At 57.9% G+C, this 17592-nt stretch overlaps 1 protein-coding gene across 2 annotated transcripts; it reads right to left on the bottom strand.

Annotated features, from left to right (window-relative positions):
* Window positions 1–3: 3 nt before the first annotated feature.
* On the bottom strand, window positions 4–14790 carry LOC123930982 (cadherin-1-like). 2 transcript variants are annotated; one of them, XM_045987564.1, is made up of 14 exons: window positions 14710–14790; window positions 13299–13400; window positions 13080–13223; window positions 12818–12973; window positions 11848–11992; window positions 9843–10018; window positions 8840–8968; window positions 7397–7579; window positions 5737–5981; window positions 5413–5549; window positions 4490–4605; window positions 2005–2144; window positions 710–866; window positions 4–279 (listed from the first exon to the last, which is right to left on the bottom strand). In XM_045987564.1, the coding sequence occupies exons 1-14, from the start codon at window positions 14749–14751 to the stop codon at window positions 190–192; spliced, it is 1962 nt and encodes a 653-aa protein (XP_045843520.1). In that variant the 5' UTR covers window positions 14752–14790; the 3' UTR covers window positions 4–189. The 2 variants fall into 2 exon arrangements, with proteins under 2 accessions (XP_045843520.1, XP_045843521.1); XM_045987565.1 differs by having other exon boundaries at window positions 710–845; window positions 14710–14782.
* Window positions 14791–17592: the final 2802 nt, after the last annotated feature.

Raw genomic sequence — 17592 nt, 5'->3', positions numbered from 1 at the left:
AACTGCAGTGGCCTTAGCCAGGCTGGTGCTGACTTTATTGAGCCTGAGACTCAGCTGCTACTGGAGAGGGCAGGTCAGACTCCCCTCAGGGAGCGGAGCCGCTGCCCTCTCTTGGGGTGCCTCAGGGAGCCGTTGGGATGGCATCGATGCTCACAGGCCAGCAGCTGGCCAGAGGCGATGGCTTGGCCGCTAGCTCCCCCGGTACGTGGTGTAGGACCACGGGCTCAGCAGCAGGGGCACGTGGAATCTGTGGGTCTCGTTGGTGATGCTGAAAACCACCTGAGAAGCAGAGAAGGCACCGGAAAAGAGTGAGGGGTCCGTATGCTGCACACAGGCAGCCCAGACTATGGGCTGGAGCCCCAGGAGCCGGCTGGAGCTCATGGAGAGTGGAAACCTGGCCAGGGCTGCGATGGGGCTGAATCCTCTCCAGGGAGAGCCATCAGCTCGAGGAACCCAAAGGATCTACCGTGAACAGCGTCAGCTGAGCGCCTTTGTCCGCAGGGGCTGAGTCACTTCTGGCCCCGCGCCCCACAGCCTTACCTGGGGACAGGGCAGGGACGGGTGTGTTGTGGTAAAGGCCCTGGACACCTTTCTTCTGGGAGCTCAAAGCAGGTGAACTCACTGTCACCGCCCTGGGAGAGGTGGGAGGGTGGGAGCGGCCTGCCCCCGCAGGAAGCTGGGGTCACGGGCCTCCCCGCCGGGCACTCACCTCCACATATGGGTAGAAGCTCTCCCGGCCCCTCTCCTTCCAGTAGCCCTCGGTGTCAAAGGACAGCTTGTAGGTGCCTGCTTTCATCGGGCCTGGTGGCAGGAGCCCCGGGCAGCGGCCGTCAGAGTTGGTGTAGCTGGGGAGAGTGAGGGAGGGATTGGGGAGGAGTCACCCTGCCTGGCTCTCTAGGGTCTGCACGGCCAGTGGCCTTGGACGCCCCCCCAGCAGGACAGAGTCTGGGGCCCAGGGCTCTGGAGCAGCTCAGGGACACCACTGAGTTTTTAGACAGAACTCCAATACAGAGAAGCAGAAAAGTAAGAAAACCAACCAAACCTATTTTATAAGCAACAATCCCTTCATACTGGCATGTATCTTTTCCAGAATTTCTCTACACATAACTATGCTTATTTGTAAACTTGCGAAAATATCCTAAAATGGATTGTATTATACATACTGTTTGATAACTTGTACTTTTCATTTCATACAGTGTGTGTGGCTTTTCTGGACCAGTGACCACACCCCAGCTGCATGGTGGCCTCTCTGGACTGCACAGTGTCCAGTGGAGAGCTCTGAGGGCGTCGCTCTGCTTACCGATTTATGTGCCCCCCATCACCTCTGGAGAGCTCTGGCGCCGTTCCCACCAGCTGTGATTTCAAGTTTCTGTCCTGTACCACAGTTTACTGGGGGCTGGGAATGGGTCTCTGTGAGTCCCCAGGGGACCCCATGGATTCTTTAAGGACCTGAGCAGGCCACTCAGTTGGGACCTGGATGCCCGGTGTCGGTGAAGGGCGGGGGATGAGCTGCATGCCCTCAGGCTCTGACCCTCTGGGGCCCAGCCACCCACGCCCACCAGCAGTGGGAGCCTGCCTCCTTTAGGAGGCTCACAGGGGCAGTCCCAGCGTGACCAGGCCACGCCTGGGCTGTCCTGTCCTCGCAGAACCTGAGCCTGGGGCTGCCAGTGTTTACTTGGCTCTTGCTGCCTCAGTTTCCCCATCTATAAAAGGGGTAGTTATAGGGCCTGCCCCGGTCTGGAGTGAGAATAAGAGAAGTAAAGGGCCCAGCGTGTGGCCTGGCACAAGGTTACCTGTTAACCACAGTGACAATGAGGCCCTTAGGTTACACCTTGGGCCTGAGCCAGCCCTGCCCTCAGGGAGAGGCGCTGGGGGTGTGAGGCTGAGGGGACCGTAGCCCAGTGGTCAGCAACACCATCTGACCTCAGTGCCCACACTCACTGGCTGGCTGCGTTCTTCTTGCCCCCTGGTTGGACTCAGGTCCTGCCCAGACCTCAAGCCTACCTTTTCCGCAGGTCGGTCCAGTGCTGGCCCTGGTCCTCAAACCTGGACAGGCAGAGGCAGAGGCCCTGGGCCGGAAGCCCTGTGGTAGTGTCCAGTACGTGCGTGGTCAGTGGGCTGCTGCTCGGCTCCATACCTCTGCCCTGTGCCGCAAGAGAGGGACAGGAGTAAGCACGTAGGGTCCAGCCTTGTGTCCACAGCGGCCTGGGGACAGCAGGCCGAGAGTCAACAGCTGCCCGCGGGGAGGGGGGCGGTGCCAGGAGCTGCTGAGTCAGCGCGGCCGGCCCGCAGGAAAGCAGGTGAGCAAGGCCGGCCGGCCCTCCCCGCCGCCCAGAACCCTACCGGGGCGCCTCCCCGCCACCCGGGCACTGCAGGGCGTCCGCGCAGAGGGCCCCCTTCCAGCGGGTCCCAGCCGTGGTGGCCAGCCGCGGGGTGCTCGTTCTCCCGGGGTCCAGCCCTCTGTACCCCGCCCCGCTCCGGGCTCTCCCGGGACCTTGGCCCCGGCCGCTGCTGACAAGCCGGGAGCCCCGCGCCCGGGCCTGCCCCTACCTCCGAGGAGCCCAGGTGCCGCTGGAGCGCCCGCAGTCTCGGGGCGGCCCGCATCCGTCCGCCGCGAGCGGGAGCTGGTCCGGGGGCGCACACCCCGCCCCGCGCCCGCCCTGGGCCCGCGCCTGCCCCTCCCAGGGCCGAAGAGCCACGTGTCCGACCAGACCCCGGTTGGGGGGCGCGTCCCTCTGGCGCGGAGGGCGGCTCCACCTCGGGGTCCCCCTGCGGCGCCTCAAGGGCTTCACTGCGGGGCTGGGGGTGGGGGCGACGGGGGCGCACACACCTGCGGGGGCCGCGAGCCTCCTCCCGGGGCCGGAAGTGCAGTGGAGGGCACCTGCGGGGGCGGGGGCGGGGGCGGGGCCGGGGCGGGGCCGGGCGGTCCGTGGGGGGCGGGGTCGGTCGGGGCGCGCGGGGCCCGGAGGTCACCCGCGCGCGGGAGCCCGACTCCGCACCGCGACTCCCAGAGCCACGTTTTGTGTTTTGTTGGTTCCTCCCCTCCCCGGGGCGGTCAGCGTTTGCACCGACGCCCCGCAGAGCGCCGGGCGGGCTTCGCGGTCGGGCTGCCCCGAGGGACCACGCGGTGGCCTCCGTGTCCCTCCCCCCAGGCGAGATGCGGGCCCGCGTCGCCCCCAGCCCAGGAGGCTCTGCACGCCGCCGGGTTCGGGCGTCGGGAGGACAGGGGCAGCCGAGCACCCAAAGTTCACGTGGGACGTCCTAGGTAAGGTGAGGGGTGAAGGGCAGCTGTGAAATCTGGGAAGGTCGGCGCCACCGTCTTGGTCGGCCGGTTATGCTGCTCCGGGGATGGGAGCTGATTTTCCCGTCCACCTGCGTTTTCTGAGTCCTGGGTAGTGAGCAGGGACCACGTGGAGGTCACACCCCAGACCCCTCCAAGGCAGGGCAGGGGACCCTCGGAGCAAAGGTGGGAGTGTGCAGGCCTACTCTGGGGGTGATTAAGAAACACCTATTTGTGGTGTGTGGGAGGGATCACGTTTATAGGAGAGAACCGGAACAGACGCTCACGCCTGGTTTTGCAAACACCGATGGGTACAGGAGACAAGAAACAACCAGACTGTCTGCCTTGGGGACAATGAAGTCAATGAGCCCTTGTCAAGGACCAGCATGTCCTGCAGTCCATGAAAAAGACTGAAGCCCATCTGTGTGTAAAGTGAGCCGTGTCCTGCGGTGGCGAGGAGGCGGAGACGAGTGTGGCCGCCTGGGTGTCCCCGGTGTGACCCTGTGTGTGCTCAGCTTCTACTACTTTACAAAGATTTGCTCCCTTATTCCTCACGACAGCTTCATGACGTCCCTGGTATTATCCCCATTTTCTAGAGGGGGCACAGGGAAGCTCTGTGTTAGGGTATTTTCTAGAATGACGCACAGAACGCCGCACTGGCGACCAGCTCTGGGATGAGCACTTGTGGACAGGCTTAGCTCTTGCCTCTGTAGCTCCCTCTCTAGAGACATGACATCTCCAGCCCAGGAGAGAACTCAGCGGTTGGGGGAGGGTGTGGGAGCAGGGAATGGTCACAATTTCTTCCCGGGCCTCTCTGGGGCCTCCCTCCCAATCCCGTACCCACGCAGACAGAAAGGCAGTGTGTCGGGTCCCTGCCCCTTTCACAGGAGACTTGAGACCGTCAGCCCTCTCTGAGGACCAGGCATATCACTAGGACATTGCAGACGCTGGACACTTCTCTAATGAGAAGATGACAAGGTTTCTTTTGGCAGCTATAGGCAAATTAGAATAAAGAGCTTCTTCTTCAAGACCCTTACCTACCAGAAGGTTATCACAAGAAGTATTAAATAGCCCATCTTTGGAGTCAAAACAAAGTTACAATAAAATATGAAAACACTTAAAAATGATAAAAACATTTGCAGTGTGAGTGTTAACACATCGAGTCAGCGCCCCATGTTTCAGTGAAAGGTCCTGGTGCCCTGTACTCACAGCTGGGAGCTCTGGTCCCCTCCGGCAGGTGGAAAGGCAGCGCGTGTCTGTTGTTGGGCCGTCTGGGTCCGAGAAAGTGAGGAGAAGCGTCCCGGTGCCCGTGGCAGGAGGTTGCCCTGTGGAAGGAGCGAGATGGAAGAGATCAGACACCACAGATGGGCGAGCTGCCATGTTTCCTCCAGCTTAGATGCTGTCTCATGAGGTCAGTGTCCCTCCCCATGGGCCTCTCCCTGGCTCGCTGGGCCACCTGGGAAAGCGTCTGCTTCATCTTACCATTCACCTCTAATCTAACCGCAAACACAGCTTCTCCACCGAACCCCGAGTCCTCCCTGGGTCCTCAGGCCTGGGTCTGCGTCTGGCACCGTCTGCCAGAGGCTGGTGGTCTCAGGTAAGGTCGTCTGAGCACGGTGTTCTGAGAGTGTGTGTGTGAGTGTGACAATGCGTGTGAGTGTGTATGACCGAGTGTGTGTGTACGTGCGAGCCTGTGTGCTCTGTGTGAATGTGAGCGCCGCCTGTGGGCGTGGAAGTGGGGCGGGCATGTGACACAGCACCGTACACACTTTGTCCCCTAGGGGGCGCGCCTGGGGGCAGACTGGCTCCTCTCCTCCCCGTGCTGATGGTGCTGTGGCCCCTGGTGGCCGTCACTGTGATGGAGGGACCAGGCTGGACCCCTGGAGTGATTCCGCTCGGAGGCCCAGACAGCCTTGCTCAAAGTCCTTTCTCGGCCCCCTGGGATGCTGGTTGGATCATTTCGTGTCCGCAAGTCTGTGTTTTCATGAATGAAACAGGTGAGACAATACGGTGGGTCCTCCTGCGTTTCTGGTGGACATGAGTCAAGACGATGTACACAGAGCTTAGTCCAACGTGGAGCTTAGCATGGATCAGAGCGTTGTTGTGGCGGAGGGAAACCTTTGGGCCCTTACCGTCGTCCACAGCTATGACAATGGCCGAAAATGTGTGGTTCTCCATGTCATCGTTGTGCAGACTGGCTCGAGTGGAAATGACGCCTGTTTCTGGGTTGATGTCCAGCCAATGGCTCGGGCTGTCCCGCATCTGGTACCTGAAATACATAAACCCCATTCCTAGAGGGCTGGGACCACGTGTCCTTCAACCACCCTTCCGATCAGGTGCTGACAGATTTAAGTCTTCCTCTGGCTCGTCCTCCAGAGATGTGGCTGGATTTCAGCCCTGGGTGCCTTGAGCAGCCCTGAGCGAGGGCAGCAGGCGTGTTGCACCCCTGGTCCCACCTGATTCTCTGACCCTGGAGGCGGTCCGGGTCCTGGGCCCTGTACGATGTGATTTCTTGGCCCACAACCACATCCTTGGGCACTTCCACCATCTTTATCGGGGGCACAAAGACAGGGGCCTCATTCATGTCCAGCACGTCCACAGTGACGGTCGCTGTGGCTGTGGGGAGAGATGGTGCGAAGGGCACGGCGTTCGCCACTGTCACGTAGAGGATGTATTGCTGCGTGGCCTCAAAATCCAAGCCCTGAGGAACACAGCGGAGGGGGGTCAGGTTCTGGGGACTTGGCTGGCCTGCAAGAGAGCACAGGCCCTGGCCTGTGCCCCCAGCCTGTCCCGAGGGCAGGTCACCGCCTGGGATGGCAGGACGGGAGTGGCCGTGGTCCGGAGCCCTCCACGCTGAGCCGGCTCACAGGGACTTCACACTTAGCAGAGCCGTGGAGAGGCAGACTCTGGTTAAGATATCGGCTCTGCCGTTGGCGCAGCCCAAGCAGGTGACCTTGCTTCTCTGTGCCTCAGTTTACCCACTGTCAAACGTCTGTGATTGCAGCAACTTCCCTGCTGGAGCTGGTGTGAACATTGTGTGTGAGGACATCAACAACCTGCGGCACTTACCGAGACCTCGTGGTTGCTGTTTTATTATCCTCAGACTTGTGAGGGACTCGTGGGCCCTGAGCAGAATTCTCCGAGAGCATCCCCAGGTGGCTGGGCCAGGGGTCAGCTGGAACTGGACCTGATGGAGGCTCCGGCCTCGGCCAGGCTTGTGGTTGTTCCGAGGGGTCCCCTCGCTCCCCAGTACCAGGTAAGATGTAGATTGGTATGGAAATGTCCTGGGATGTGCCCATGGTGGAATTCTTGAATTTTAGCCTTTCTGTCCCCCAGGCTGGTCTAAATGCTGCCTTCAGCCTTCTCCATGTTTATTCTAAGTGTCCCAGGATTCTGGGGCCAAAAAAGCCCATTTGGAACAAATAGCAGCCAAGTGCCTGTGCTCCCCACCCCCCAGCCTCCTGAGAAAAACCCCTCAGCCCAGCAGAGGTTCCTAAGGTCCTGAAGGTTCCCCTTCCCCCATGACTCCCTCCCTCCCCCCCCCCCCCCCGTCTTCTCGTTTCTCTCTCTCTGATCGTTCATCTTAGGTTTGCAGATGGTTCCAGGCCCCCCCTGCCCACTCTGAAGACCGCCTTCACTCTGGGGACCTGGCTTCCTGCCTCTAGGAGTCAACCAGCAGCTTCCAGGCCAAGCGAAGGCAGACGTGCGTCTCCGATGAGACATTGAGGCATTGCTCAGAAGGACCCGGGGGCCCGAGCCCCTTTGTTTGTGAGACCCCCTCTTCCCTCCCCACTTCCCATCCCACCCATCCCTCCTCAGCACCCCCAGGGTCCCTCCCACTTTGGGGGGACCCAAATGAAGACACACGTCCCAGCTAAGCTCTATGGAATCATCCTCGTTAGTATTTTTCTGGGAGAAAACAGTTACTTAGGCAGCACTTCTGAGGTAGGTCCGGGGTGATGGTGCAGCCAGGGGGACACAAGGACCAGAGAGGACCACTGGCCCAGCAGGATGCCCTCCTGGGGCAGCTGCTCTCCTGGGTGAAAAGCATAGTGTGTGCTCCAGACCCGTCCCAGAACTACGGGGTCACGGCAGCCCCTTGGAGCTCACACCTACCTTGGCTGTTTCCAAAAGGCCGTCATTGGTCTTGGGGTCCGTGGTGACAGTGAAGAGGCCGGCTCTGTCATTCAGGATGGAGAACACTGCCTTCCATGCGGGGGAGCCCGGGGTGTCTGCGTCCTGCACTTTTAGCCTCACTATCCCGGCGCCCACCTTGTTCTCAAACACCTGGCCCACATACTGCAAGGGAAAGACAGAGGCCCTCGTCCCTGGTGTCCCGCGTGGGGACTCGGGAAACCCACAGCCTGGGCTGGACTCGCCGAGTCCACGGTTCTCCAGCGGGAGGGGCCGCAGTGGAGGATCCCCTCTTCAAGCGGCATCTGTGGGCTAGAGCCAAGTGCTAGCAACGGCCCCGCTCTGGGTTCCGGACGTAGGCAACGGGGCTCTGACAGCTGGGTGTCTGTCTTCACCCTGGAGTCAAGGGGCTGGAAAGCTGAACCCACGACGCCCAGGCTCCGGCAGCTCGGGTCCCAGGTGTGCATCAGCTGAGGGGCATGGGTGCCCGGGGCCAAGGGCAGCCGCCCCGGACTCTGTTCCCAGCAGGAAGTGGAGCCTGGAGTGGTTCCTCCCACCTGTCCCCTGCCCCTCCCTGTCAGGTCCCTTCCGACTCAGTCTCCAGAGAGCAAGTGTCTCTATCGTTAAGTCTGGCCTGTGTGACTGTCATGGGAGCTCCCACTGAGACAGCTGCCAGGCTCCAGCGAGCCTCTGACCCCAGGCCCTCAGGAGCAAGGCCGGCTTCACTGGTCATGAATTCCTACAGCCGCCTATTGTTGCAGCCGCAGGGGTTGCAGCCGTGAGACTCCGCCTGGAACAGGACAGGGCTACAGGTGGCTGATAAGGAAATGTCCCGTGGAGGAAGGGACACGGTGAGTGTGCAGATAAGCCGGGGAGACCAAGTCCGGCTGCAGAGGAAGAACTGAGCACAGGCAGAAAGTGGGACAGAGAGAGTGAGGGAGAGGGACAGACAGACAAGGTGGCCTGACTCTGAGCAGTTTCCAGACCCTGCTTCCCACTCCTCGTATGGCTCAGCTGCACTCCAAACCCCTCCTGTTTCTTTACGACAAATCCCCTCTATCCTTTACTCATCCAAACATGCTGTACCCCCTTTTCCTGAAGAATCCTTGAGTCGGTTCCTGCCTTCTGGGCCTAGGGGCTCTGCATTCTTACCCCATGAGATCCAGGGGGCTCCCAGCCAGAGATGAGCCCCTTCCCTGGCTGCAGGGCAATCCCATCCCGCCTGCGTCATGGACTCTGCCTTCCACGCTCATCTGCCCATCCAGGTCACTGCCGGCCGAGAGGGCTGCCCTTGGCCCAGGAGAGTGTGACCCGAAGATGGGGAAGGTCTTAAGCTGCCACCAGGCTACGGTCTGAACCCTGACTCTGCTGCTCACACAGTGACACTCAGGTCACGAGGTGGCCGCTGGCTCTGCCAAGGCTCACCTGAGTGGGGCCGAAGATGGGAGGGCTGGGGTTGCTCTGGGTGACTGTGATCACCGCCGCCGTTGTGGAGCGCAGGCCCTCCCCTTGGAGGTCGGCAGCCTGGACCGTCAGGGTGTACGCAGGCACGCTCTGCGGACAGGCACGCAGCAGTCAGTCCTGGGGTTCTCGAGGCAGGCTTGGATCCACCCGGTGGCACCTTGGGAGTCAATACGGGACAGCAGAGACAGCGAGCCTGGAGGGCCCCCCCTTCCAGGAAGTGACTGGCTTCCACGTCACTCGAGAGAGACCAAAGTCTCTGCCCTCACCTGGGCTCCCCGCGCACAGAAGCTCACTGTGCGCAAGTCAGACCATTCCCTCCCAAAGCTGACCCAGGAGGAGAGTTTCCTGGACTGGGATCTGTCAGTATAATCCCCAGCACTAGGCATTTATGGGGCTGGTACTTATGGGGGGCATGATGCCAGTACATTTCTATTTTCACCAGAGACTGTGGTCTAGGTTTGTGGGAAACAGTAATCTCATTTCGCTGTTTCCAGCAGGTGTCTTGCCAATCACATCTGTAATTTACCCCAGTGAATATGCCGGGGCCCAAAGCCAGCCTGCCTGCTCCAGCCCATGGATGCCTCTTCTTTCTTTTCTTTTTTTTAAGATTTTATTTATTTATTTGACAGAGAGCGAGCACAAACAGGGGAAGTGGCAGAGGGATAGGGAGAAGGAGGCTCCCCGCTGAGCAGGGAACCCGACGCGGGACCGATCCCAGGACCCCTGGATCATGACTGAGCTGAAGGCAGACGCTTCACCACGGAGCCCCCCAGGTGCCCCTGATAAATGCCTCTTCTGACTGGTTGGCTCATGTTCTAATTGGCCAGCCCTCAGTTCCGACTGGCTGGGAACGTGTTCTGGCTGGTGGGCTGGTGTTTGTTCTGACGGGCTACTGCCCATGGCTTAGTGGCTGGGGCTCATGTACGTGTAACTGCTGCCCCAGAGGCCCCCGAGGCCCCCTGACCTGTTGGTCCAGCCCAGTAGTGAGCACAGAGATGACTCCCGTGTCCCGGTTGATGGTGAACATGTTGGAGTGAGGCAGCGAGGGCTCCTGGCTGAGGACGGCGTAGGCAATGTCTGCGTTGTACGTGTTCTCGTGGTCGTCCGCGTCCGTTGCTGTGATTTGCATCACGGATGTTCCTGTGAGGACAGAGGGGAGACGAGTTGGTAACCTCAACAGGTAACTGTGTTGTATTGGCCGGGCGATACAAGTTCACATAGAAACCCAAAATTAAATGTGTTCCTTTTTCAGTCTCTTCACTAAACAGGTGATAAAACTCCTTATCACGGGTTAAAAGTTGTAGTTCAAATAATTCACCAAATTATTATAATAAATTCCAGGTGATTTGTTTACCCTTTCTATAAATCCTTAGGGCATCTTTAAAAATTGTTGTATTTATTATTTTTGTTTTTAAACATTTATTTATTTGCATAATGTCTACACCCAATGTGGGGCTTGACCTCATGACCCTGAGGCCCGGGGGTGAGAGCTGCTTTGCTCCATGGGCTGAGGCAGCCAGGCACTCCATGGCATCTTTTAAACAATTTTTAAATTTAATTTAAGTTTTTATTTAAATTCCAGTTGGTTAACATGGCGTAATATTAGTGTCAAGTTGATGATATAGTGACTCCCGTCCCTCACCTGCTGCTCATCAGGACTCACGCACTCCTTCCTCCCCGTCACATGGTTCCCCAGCCCCCAGCCTCCCTCCCCTCCGGTGACCCTCTGGCTGTTCTCTTGAGTGAAGACTCTGTCTCCTGGTTTGCCTCTCTTTTGTCTGGCACGGCTGCGTTCTTCCCTCAGGGTGCTGACATTCTGTCAAGTGCTTGAGGGGAGGGGGAGGGGGCTGTTTCCTATCTCATCTTTCCAGCTCTTCTCGGGCCTCCCTGTCCTCCTTCCTCCCCAGTCATTGTCAGGGGAGTCCCTCCTGTCTGGACACTGGCCTCACGGCCGGAGCTGGAGCCAAGCACACAAGCCAGATGGAGAGGAGCGTGAGGGGTGCAAAGGTGCGTCCTCGTTGCCTGAGTGTGGTCTCCTGCGGTACCCTGAAACGCATGTGTCCCTCTCGTGGGTGATTGCGGGCAGCTGGTGCTGGCGGGTGAGCTGGGGTTTGTCGGAGGGCAAGCACCAAGATAGAAAAGAAAGGGGAAAAGAGGAAGAAAGCTTTAGCGGCAGCTACTGGTGGGCTGGGAGGGAGAAGAAAGCATCCATCACAACGTCCTTTCACGTGAAATACCTGTGACTTTTGGTTTCCTTTATCCATAGCCCCAGAGAATGAGGACCTCAATATTCCCACGATGTCAGGTTGGAAGCCATGGGCACAGGGGCTGTTGGTATGGCCTACAGTCATGTCTGGAGGTCTGACTCCTCAGTGGGCAAGTAAGAGCCAGATGGAACCAGAGTGTCCCCTGGATCAAGTCAGGTTCTTGTTTGCAAGACCACGGGTTGGGAAATATGTGGGACAGTCCGGGGAGAAGTGGAAACTGACACAGAAAGGGGGTGTAGAGGGAACTGTGAGATGGGAACAGCCACACGGCGAGGGGGGGCTCTGTCCAGGCAGCAGTTAGAGAGATGCAGAACCGGCAAAGGCAGACAGGACATAGAGACAGAAGTGAGGTGACCACTGGGCGTCTCTTGGACTTCTGGGCCCAGAAGGACCTTCTTGCTCTATGGCCCCCGTTGGCCCCTCCTCGTAGGACGCTCTCTGCCTGTGGCCCTCCCCAGGTCCAGCTCTCTTGAGGAAGTCTGAGAGCATCTCTTTTGCTCGAACATCACCCCCCCCACCAAAGGTCTGGGCAGTCCTTGATCCATTCTCATCTCCAAGTGGGGCCCTTCCTGCACGGGAACCTGGGGTGTGGGTTGCCAGGAAGGTGCCCTGGGCTGTTGGTATTTTGATTTCCCAGGTTCTTTACATTTTTTCTATTATTATTGCCATGTGTCACCAAAACCCTGCATTGTTCCCATTAACCTGGGTAGGCTCCTTCCATCACGGACCCCTCAAAGACCGCCTGGGTGAATTCTGGCCTGTTGTCGTTCTGGTCTCTCACTGTGATCACAGTCTCCATCGGGTCCTCCACAGCATTCCCAGTCGAAGACACAGCATGCAGGAACAGCTGGAAAGCAGCAGAGGCACGAGGGAGCCACCCTGGCCAGTGGGCACCTGTCCCCCAGAAGGCCCATTGCAGCGACAGCCCCCTTTCTACCTTCGTCTCGCATTTCAGTGCTCACGAGTCTGGGAAAGCAGCTCGCACTCCAGCCCTGGGGATGCCCCAAAAGGCTGCGTCTGTGTCTCCGCAGGTTTTTCTCCCGGTGATGCTCGGGCCATCATCCCACCCACCCTCTCCCTTTCCCACTGAAGGTGCCTCAGCTAGGCCTCTCATGAAGCTGGGTGGGACCACGAGGACTTAGCATTTGACTTCTGCGGCCTGTGCCCACCCTCCCTTCCCAGGCGCAGAAGGGGGACCTGCCAGGGAACTCGCTCGGACCCCCAAAGAGGGCAGTGTCCTTGAGAGGAGAACAACCTGAGGCTTTGTTTGGGTCTCGGTTTCCCTCCGAGGGGCGTGGTGGAGAGTCTTCTGGTCGGAACACCCCAGAGAACTGTGTGTAAAGGGTGCTCAGCTAACATGTGCTGAGAACTCACCCAGAACTAGATACTGTTCAAAGGGCTTCACGCATGCTAACCCAACAGCACAGGGAGGCTGAGGGGGTCACGACCACACCCAGGCTACAGCAGGACTCATTCTTCACTTTAAGTCCCTGACTCCTTCCCCTGCTCCGCCTCCCAGTCTTCACTCTCCTGCACCTGGAAGGTAACAGGGGCTCAAAAATGAGTCCAGGCGTAACTCCAGAAACCCACGGGCTGTCTGAAACACCTGCAGAATGAGAGGGCTGCCTTGCCGCCAGCTCCCCGCCCCTGAGGCCACGCAGAAGACACTCACAACATAGTGGGATTCCTGCTCTCTGTCCAGGGGCTCTGTGATCTTGAGCCACCCTGTTTCTCTGTCCATGATGAAGACACCACACGGAGGCTCGTCAGCGCCCCTGCCCGTGATGCTATAGAAAACCTGGATTTCCTTGTCCTTGTTCGATTTGACCTGAAGACAACACAGAAGCAGAATGGCCAAGAAGGGCCCCAGACCAGTGCCAACCCCTCTCCATAGGGTTCCCCAGAACAAAGCCAGAGCTTTCCCTTTGCAATACCTGAGCCACCGTTTTGGGGTACGGGCCTCTGTCATTCTCTAGGATGGAGATGGGAGGGACAACCCAGTCTCTCTTTTGCCTCCTGGGACCGAAGTGGGCACGAGGGAACGTCAGCACCTTCGTGTGGTGTCCAGAGGGAATACCCTAGAAGGACGGGAGGTGAGGGACCCTGGAACGGTCCTGTGCGATGAAGCCGGCCCTTGTAAGCACCACACTGACCTGCTGGAGGGTCTTGTTGGCGTGCAGACCTTCCACCACCAACCCCAGCTTCTGAGGTGTCTTGGGAGTCCCCTTACTGGAAGGCATCCCATGGGCAAAGAGCTGCCAAACCAAAGGAAAGTAGGTTAAGAGCACAGGGGACAGGCTTTGGGACAATGCCTGTGGACGGCCTGGATGTCAGCACTGTCCTGTTCTTCTCTGCCCCCCAGAAAACAAAGGCCTCCACCTCCATCATGGCCTCCAGGGTTTCCCATCACCTTCCTCTCTGGGGGAAGGCTGAGAGGGGGTGCCCTGTGACATCATGGGAAGGGTGAGGTGGAGTAAATGTCTTCTCCCTAAATCCCAGAGACCAGAGAACTTTCTTGAGCCCTGAATGCAGTGTGTGTTTTAATCTATACCAAAGCCAGGCCCCAAAACTGGTCTACAAAGTCTTTCTGGAAACACCTTTTGTGTCCAGCAACAGGGGGTTGGTTCAACCACAGCCCAGTCCTGCTCATGATGTAACGGTGAGGACTGCAAGGAAGGTGCTCAAGACACTTGGTCAAGGGAAAGAGGCAGGTGAGAGAGGTAGGGGCTCGGCTGCTTCCAGGGAAAATGTGCAGTGCCCAAGCGTGCATGGTTGTCTGTGTGCAACGGACGGAAGGCTTTGGTGAGCTGTATTAACGGATGTTCCCTCAGACTAATAGAGTTATCATACTGGGTGCTTTTTATTTTCTGGATTTTCTTAAGTGTTAGAAACATAACAACTAGGTATTATCAGAAAAAGACCCCAGGAGAGTTGCCGTTAAGTATGAGAGCTTGCGAAGTAAGGAATTAAAGTGCGTGCCCCAGAATGGTGCAGGATTTTTCTCTGGGTTAGGAGATTAACAGCCTCTTACATTAAAAAAAAAAATATTAAAAAAAACTGCCTTTAGTACTTTGTACTTTTAGTACTTTCAAACTTTGAGCAGTTTGAACTCCTTTTTGGTAAGTGGGCTGCACACCCAGTAGAGAGCGCGGTGCGGGGCTTGAACTGCGGACCCTGAGGTCAGGGCCTGAGCTGAGATCCAGAGTCGGATGCTTAACTGACTGAGCTGCCGGGTGCTCCAAGCAGTCTGGTCTTTGAAGACAGCCCCTGGGTGGGGGGGGGGGGGGGACACTCCTTCCTCAGGGTAGTTCTCTACCCTGGTTCAGAGGCTGGTTTCGATTCCGGCAGGGCTCACAGGACCGGGGCCAGACCTGTGGCCGGACCAGGCAGAGTCCTGGGAGCAAAGACACATTTATTCCATTTCAGACCAGTTGGCCATCATGTGCTGCTCGGGCCCTGGTTCGGCTTGTGCCCTCCCCTGTGGTTGAGGGTGTTCTCACCGTCCTGGTGGGTGACGCCCTCCCAGCCCACCTCTGGTCCCTGAGTAAGCCGGCAGCATCCTACCTGGGCGGCAGACAAGCAGAGCAGAAAGGTGGTGCCGGCCATAGCTGTGGTAGAGTGGCGTGTGGTGGAGGCCCCTGCCGCACTGCCCTGTAGTCTCAGCTGCTGACGTCCTGTGGGCCAAGGACTATCGACCTGCCCGTCCTGGGCAATCGCAGTGTCAGGGGAGAGCCTGGGAAGCCGGCAGGTGCAGAGGCCAGTCCGTTGTCGCAGGACGAGGACCTTGGCCTCAGCTGAGGGCTTCTTGGCTGTCCACCAGGGCACGGAGACTCGGACTCCAGCTGATGTCAGCCCTTCCTCTGACCTTCTCTTCACAGTGAGGATGATGGCTGCTAAGCAGACGACGGTTGAGAGGGGGTCTTAAGGCCTAGCTCCCGCACACGAGGTGACCCGAGATCACGTGAGGTCATGAGGGCAAGGTTGGAGTCACTGTGGGCATTGTACGCTGCCATTTTCTCAGCACAGCTCAGCCCTGTTCTCTGAAGGTGGGACTGCACCAGGTGTGGCTGACAGGACGTGGGTTTGGGAACCCTTCTCGGAGGCTGGGGGCCACCCTGGGAATGGGGCTTGTTGCTGAAGGGGAGGAAGAAGGAACAGACAGGCCTCTCCTCACCTTGAATTGCTCAGCCTCCCAGGGGAAATTCTACGTCAGTTTCGGGGGAAATGGAGGCAGGAATCACCTGGCACTTGGTGGGTTCTCCTCCCACTCGGTTCCAGGACAGTTTCTCCGCTGGCATTACTGCGATCTCTGCCCCCTTGGCAAGGGATCGTGCAAAAGTCCCAGAACATGGAGGGTTAGGGGGATTTCTCAGCATACGCTGTGTTGGGAAGGGAATCATCCCCCCCTTTCCACTTCCCCCACAGGGAAAGAAAGACCCCAATATGCACCTTTCTTTACAAAAGCATACAGGACTAGAGGAAATAGTAATGAATATTTATTATCGAAATCCACACAGTTTATGTAGAGATTCTTGCAAAGCCAGGCACGGGGAGAGGGACAGAAGGGTCCCTGTTCCAGGTCTGGGGTTTGGTGCCCCCCACGTGGCCCGCACTCCTTTTGGTATCTCCTGGGAGGGATGAGGTTTGGAATTCAGCCCCCACGAAGCCATTCTAGCAGGAACTGGGATGAGCTCTGCTTCCTCAGAAGCAGGGAGGTCACTCCGGCGGGAGCGAGTGACAGTGGCCCTCATCTGTGTGCTTCCTGGAGCCCATCGCCTCCTCCTTGCACCGGAAGTGAGTTCTGGTTCCAGGAAAAGCTGTGACCACCCTCGCGTGCCCAGTAGTGGACGCAACGTACTTACTTTGGGTTCACTTCCCATCCCGCTAGCTCCCACCTGTTGTGTCTGTGGGAATTCTTTGATCCCGGGGCGCTGCGGACCGTATACGTGAGTGGGAATAGCCAGGAATGGCCGATGCTGTGCATATCTTTCCTGCTCTGTTGTCCTTTCGGACTTTGCTTCCCATCCGTAAGTTTAAAGATAAAATAATCGAGAATGTCAGGATTGCCTCGGTTGTGCCTTAAACTATAGGGTTTGTGTTTATGCACGAACGCATTAAGCTAGCAGGGGCCCGGGTGCGAGGGAGGTGTGCTGCAGAAACTGAGCGCGGGCTTCGTGGGTGCTGTGTGTGGATGGGGCAGGGAGGGGCTCAGGGACTCACGGGGTGTCCATTTCCTACAGATGCGGAGCCTAGAGTCTGTTCTCAGCAAGCGGTGGGTGAGGGTCTGGTTTCACAGGTTACTGTCTGTACTGCCTGCCAGTGTTGTGGGGTTCTGAGCTGCTCAGGCTGGGTGGGGAGGGCAGCGGCCCGGAGGGAGATGGACCCCCCCCCCCCCCCCAGTTTGCATCCCTGACCTCACCCCTCCTTCTCAGGATAGCTGAGTCTGTGCAGAGAAAGCAGTGGTACCTGACCAGCCCCTGATTCTGGCTCCCTGGCCCCTGGGCTCTCTCTGTCCTCCCCCATGCAGCACTAATGCCCTTGAAGACATGGCCCTTGAACGTTGCGTGAGAACAACAAAGCGGGAGGGACTTGCGTTCTCAGCATCTCTGCGCTGGGTCGTGCCCGTGCTTACTCAGCTTGGACCATCCAGCCTGAAGGCTGGAGTTACCGTTCCCATTCTTCAGATGATGAAACGGTTACGCAGAAGTGGAGAATCTTGCCCTAAGTCACATGGCTGGTGAGGGCAGAGCTGAGACTCGAACCCACTCCAGTCTGGTATGGATTCTGTCTGCTGTGCACAGGCGACGCCAGTCGCAAGGAGAGCGTGAGAGAGAGGAGGGTCCCAGACGGAGCCAGGCACACAGATGTGCACACGCACAGGTACGCATATGTACACATACGTATTCACCTCTGAGGCTGCAAAGGTGGGAGGAAACCTGGAGAGGAGTCAGCAGAAGCCAGGTGAGGAGGGTGGCAGCAGAGGGCAGGGGTCTATGAGGAGAAAACACCACACATCCCAAGAGACCAGAGAATTCTGTTCCCTGATGAGTCCGTGTCAAATCCCTGATTTCTCTCCCTGGCCCAGAAATCGGTTCTTCAGTGCTCTAACTAGATTCACTCCTGACTTACTCCTTTCCAGGGGTTGAATCTTCCCGTGGAGATATGGACCAAAAATAGGAGTCTTCTCGCCCTCCTGGAGCCTTCTGCTTTCAGTGATAAGAGGGGAATGAGGTGCATGGTGTGGACTTCAGATTCTTATGAACATAAAATTTATTAGAACAGGAGGGCAAAAAGCCATGGAGGGGATTGGTGTTGACATCTCCAGAGCACTTAAGGACCCTTCCCGTTTGTGTACCTCATCTGTTGTCCCAAAAGTAGAGAATTTCTTTAATCAGTTATATGTGCTCTCATTATATTCTTAGGGTGTAAGGGCTCAGTAGGCTTCCT

Source organism: Meles meles, chromosome 19 (genome assembly GCF_922984935.1).
Source record: "Meles meles chromosome 19, mMelMel3.1 paternal haplotype, whole genome shotgun sequence".
In the NCBI taxonomy this organism is placed as follows: Eukaryota; Metazoa; Chordata; class Mammalia; order Carnivora; family Mustelidae; genus Meles; species Meles meles.
The sequence above is the reverse complement of the archived record's forward strand: the minus strand, read 5'-3'. Positions and strand labels throughout refer to the sequence as shown.

What these genes read in the sequence shown, in the direction of transcription:
- LOC123930982 (XM_045987564.1), bottom strand. Translation starts at nt 14,751, where the DNA reads ATGGCCGGCACCACCTTTCTGCTCTGCTTGTCTGCCGCCCAG. An exon ending in TCTGCTTGTCTGCCGCCCAG is followed by an intron (nt 13,401 to 14,709) that starts GTAGGATGCTGC and finishes TTGGTTTGGCAG; the next exon opens with CTCTTTGCCCATGGGATGCC. An exon ending in GATGGAAGGAGCCTACCCAG is followed by an intron (nt 10,019 to 11,847) that starts GTTAATGGGAAC and finishes CTGTCCTCACAG; the next exon opens with GAACATCCGTGATGCAAATC.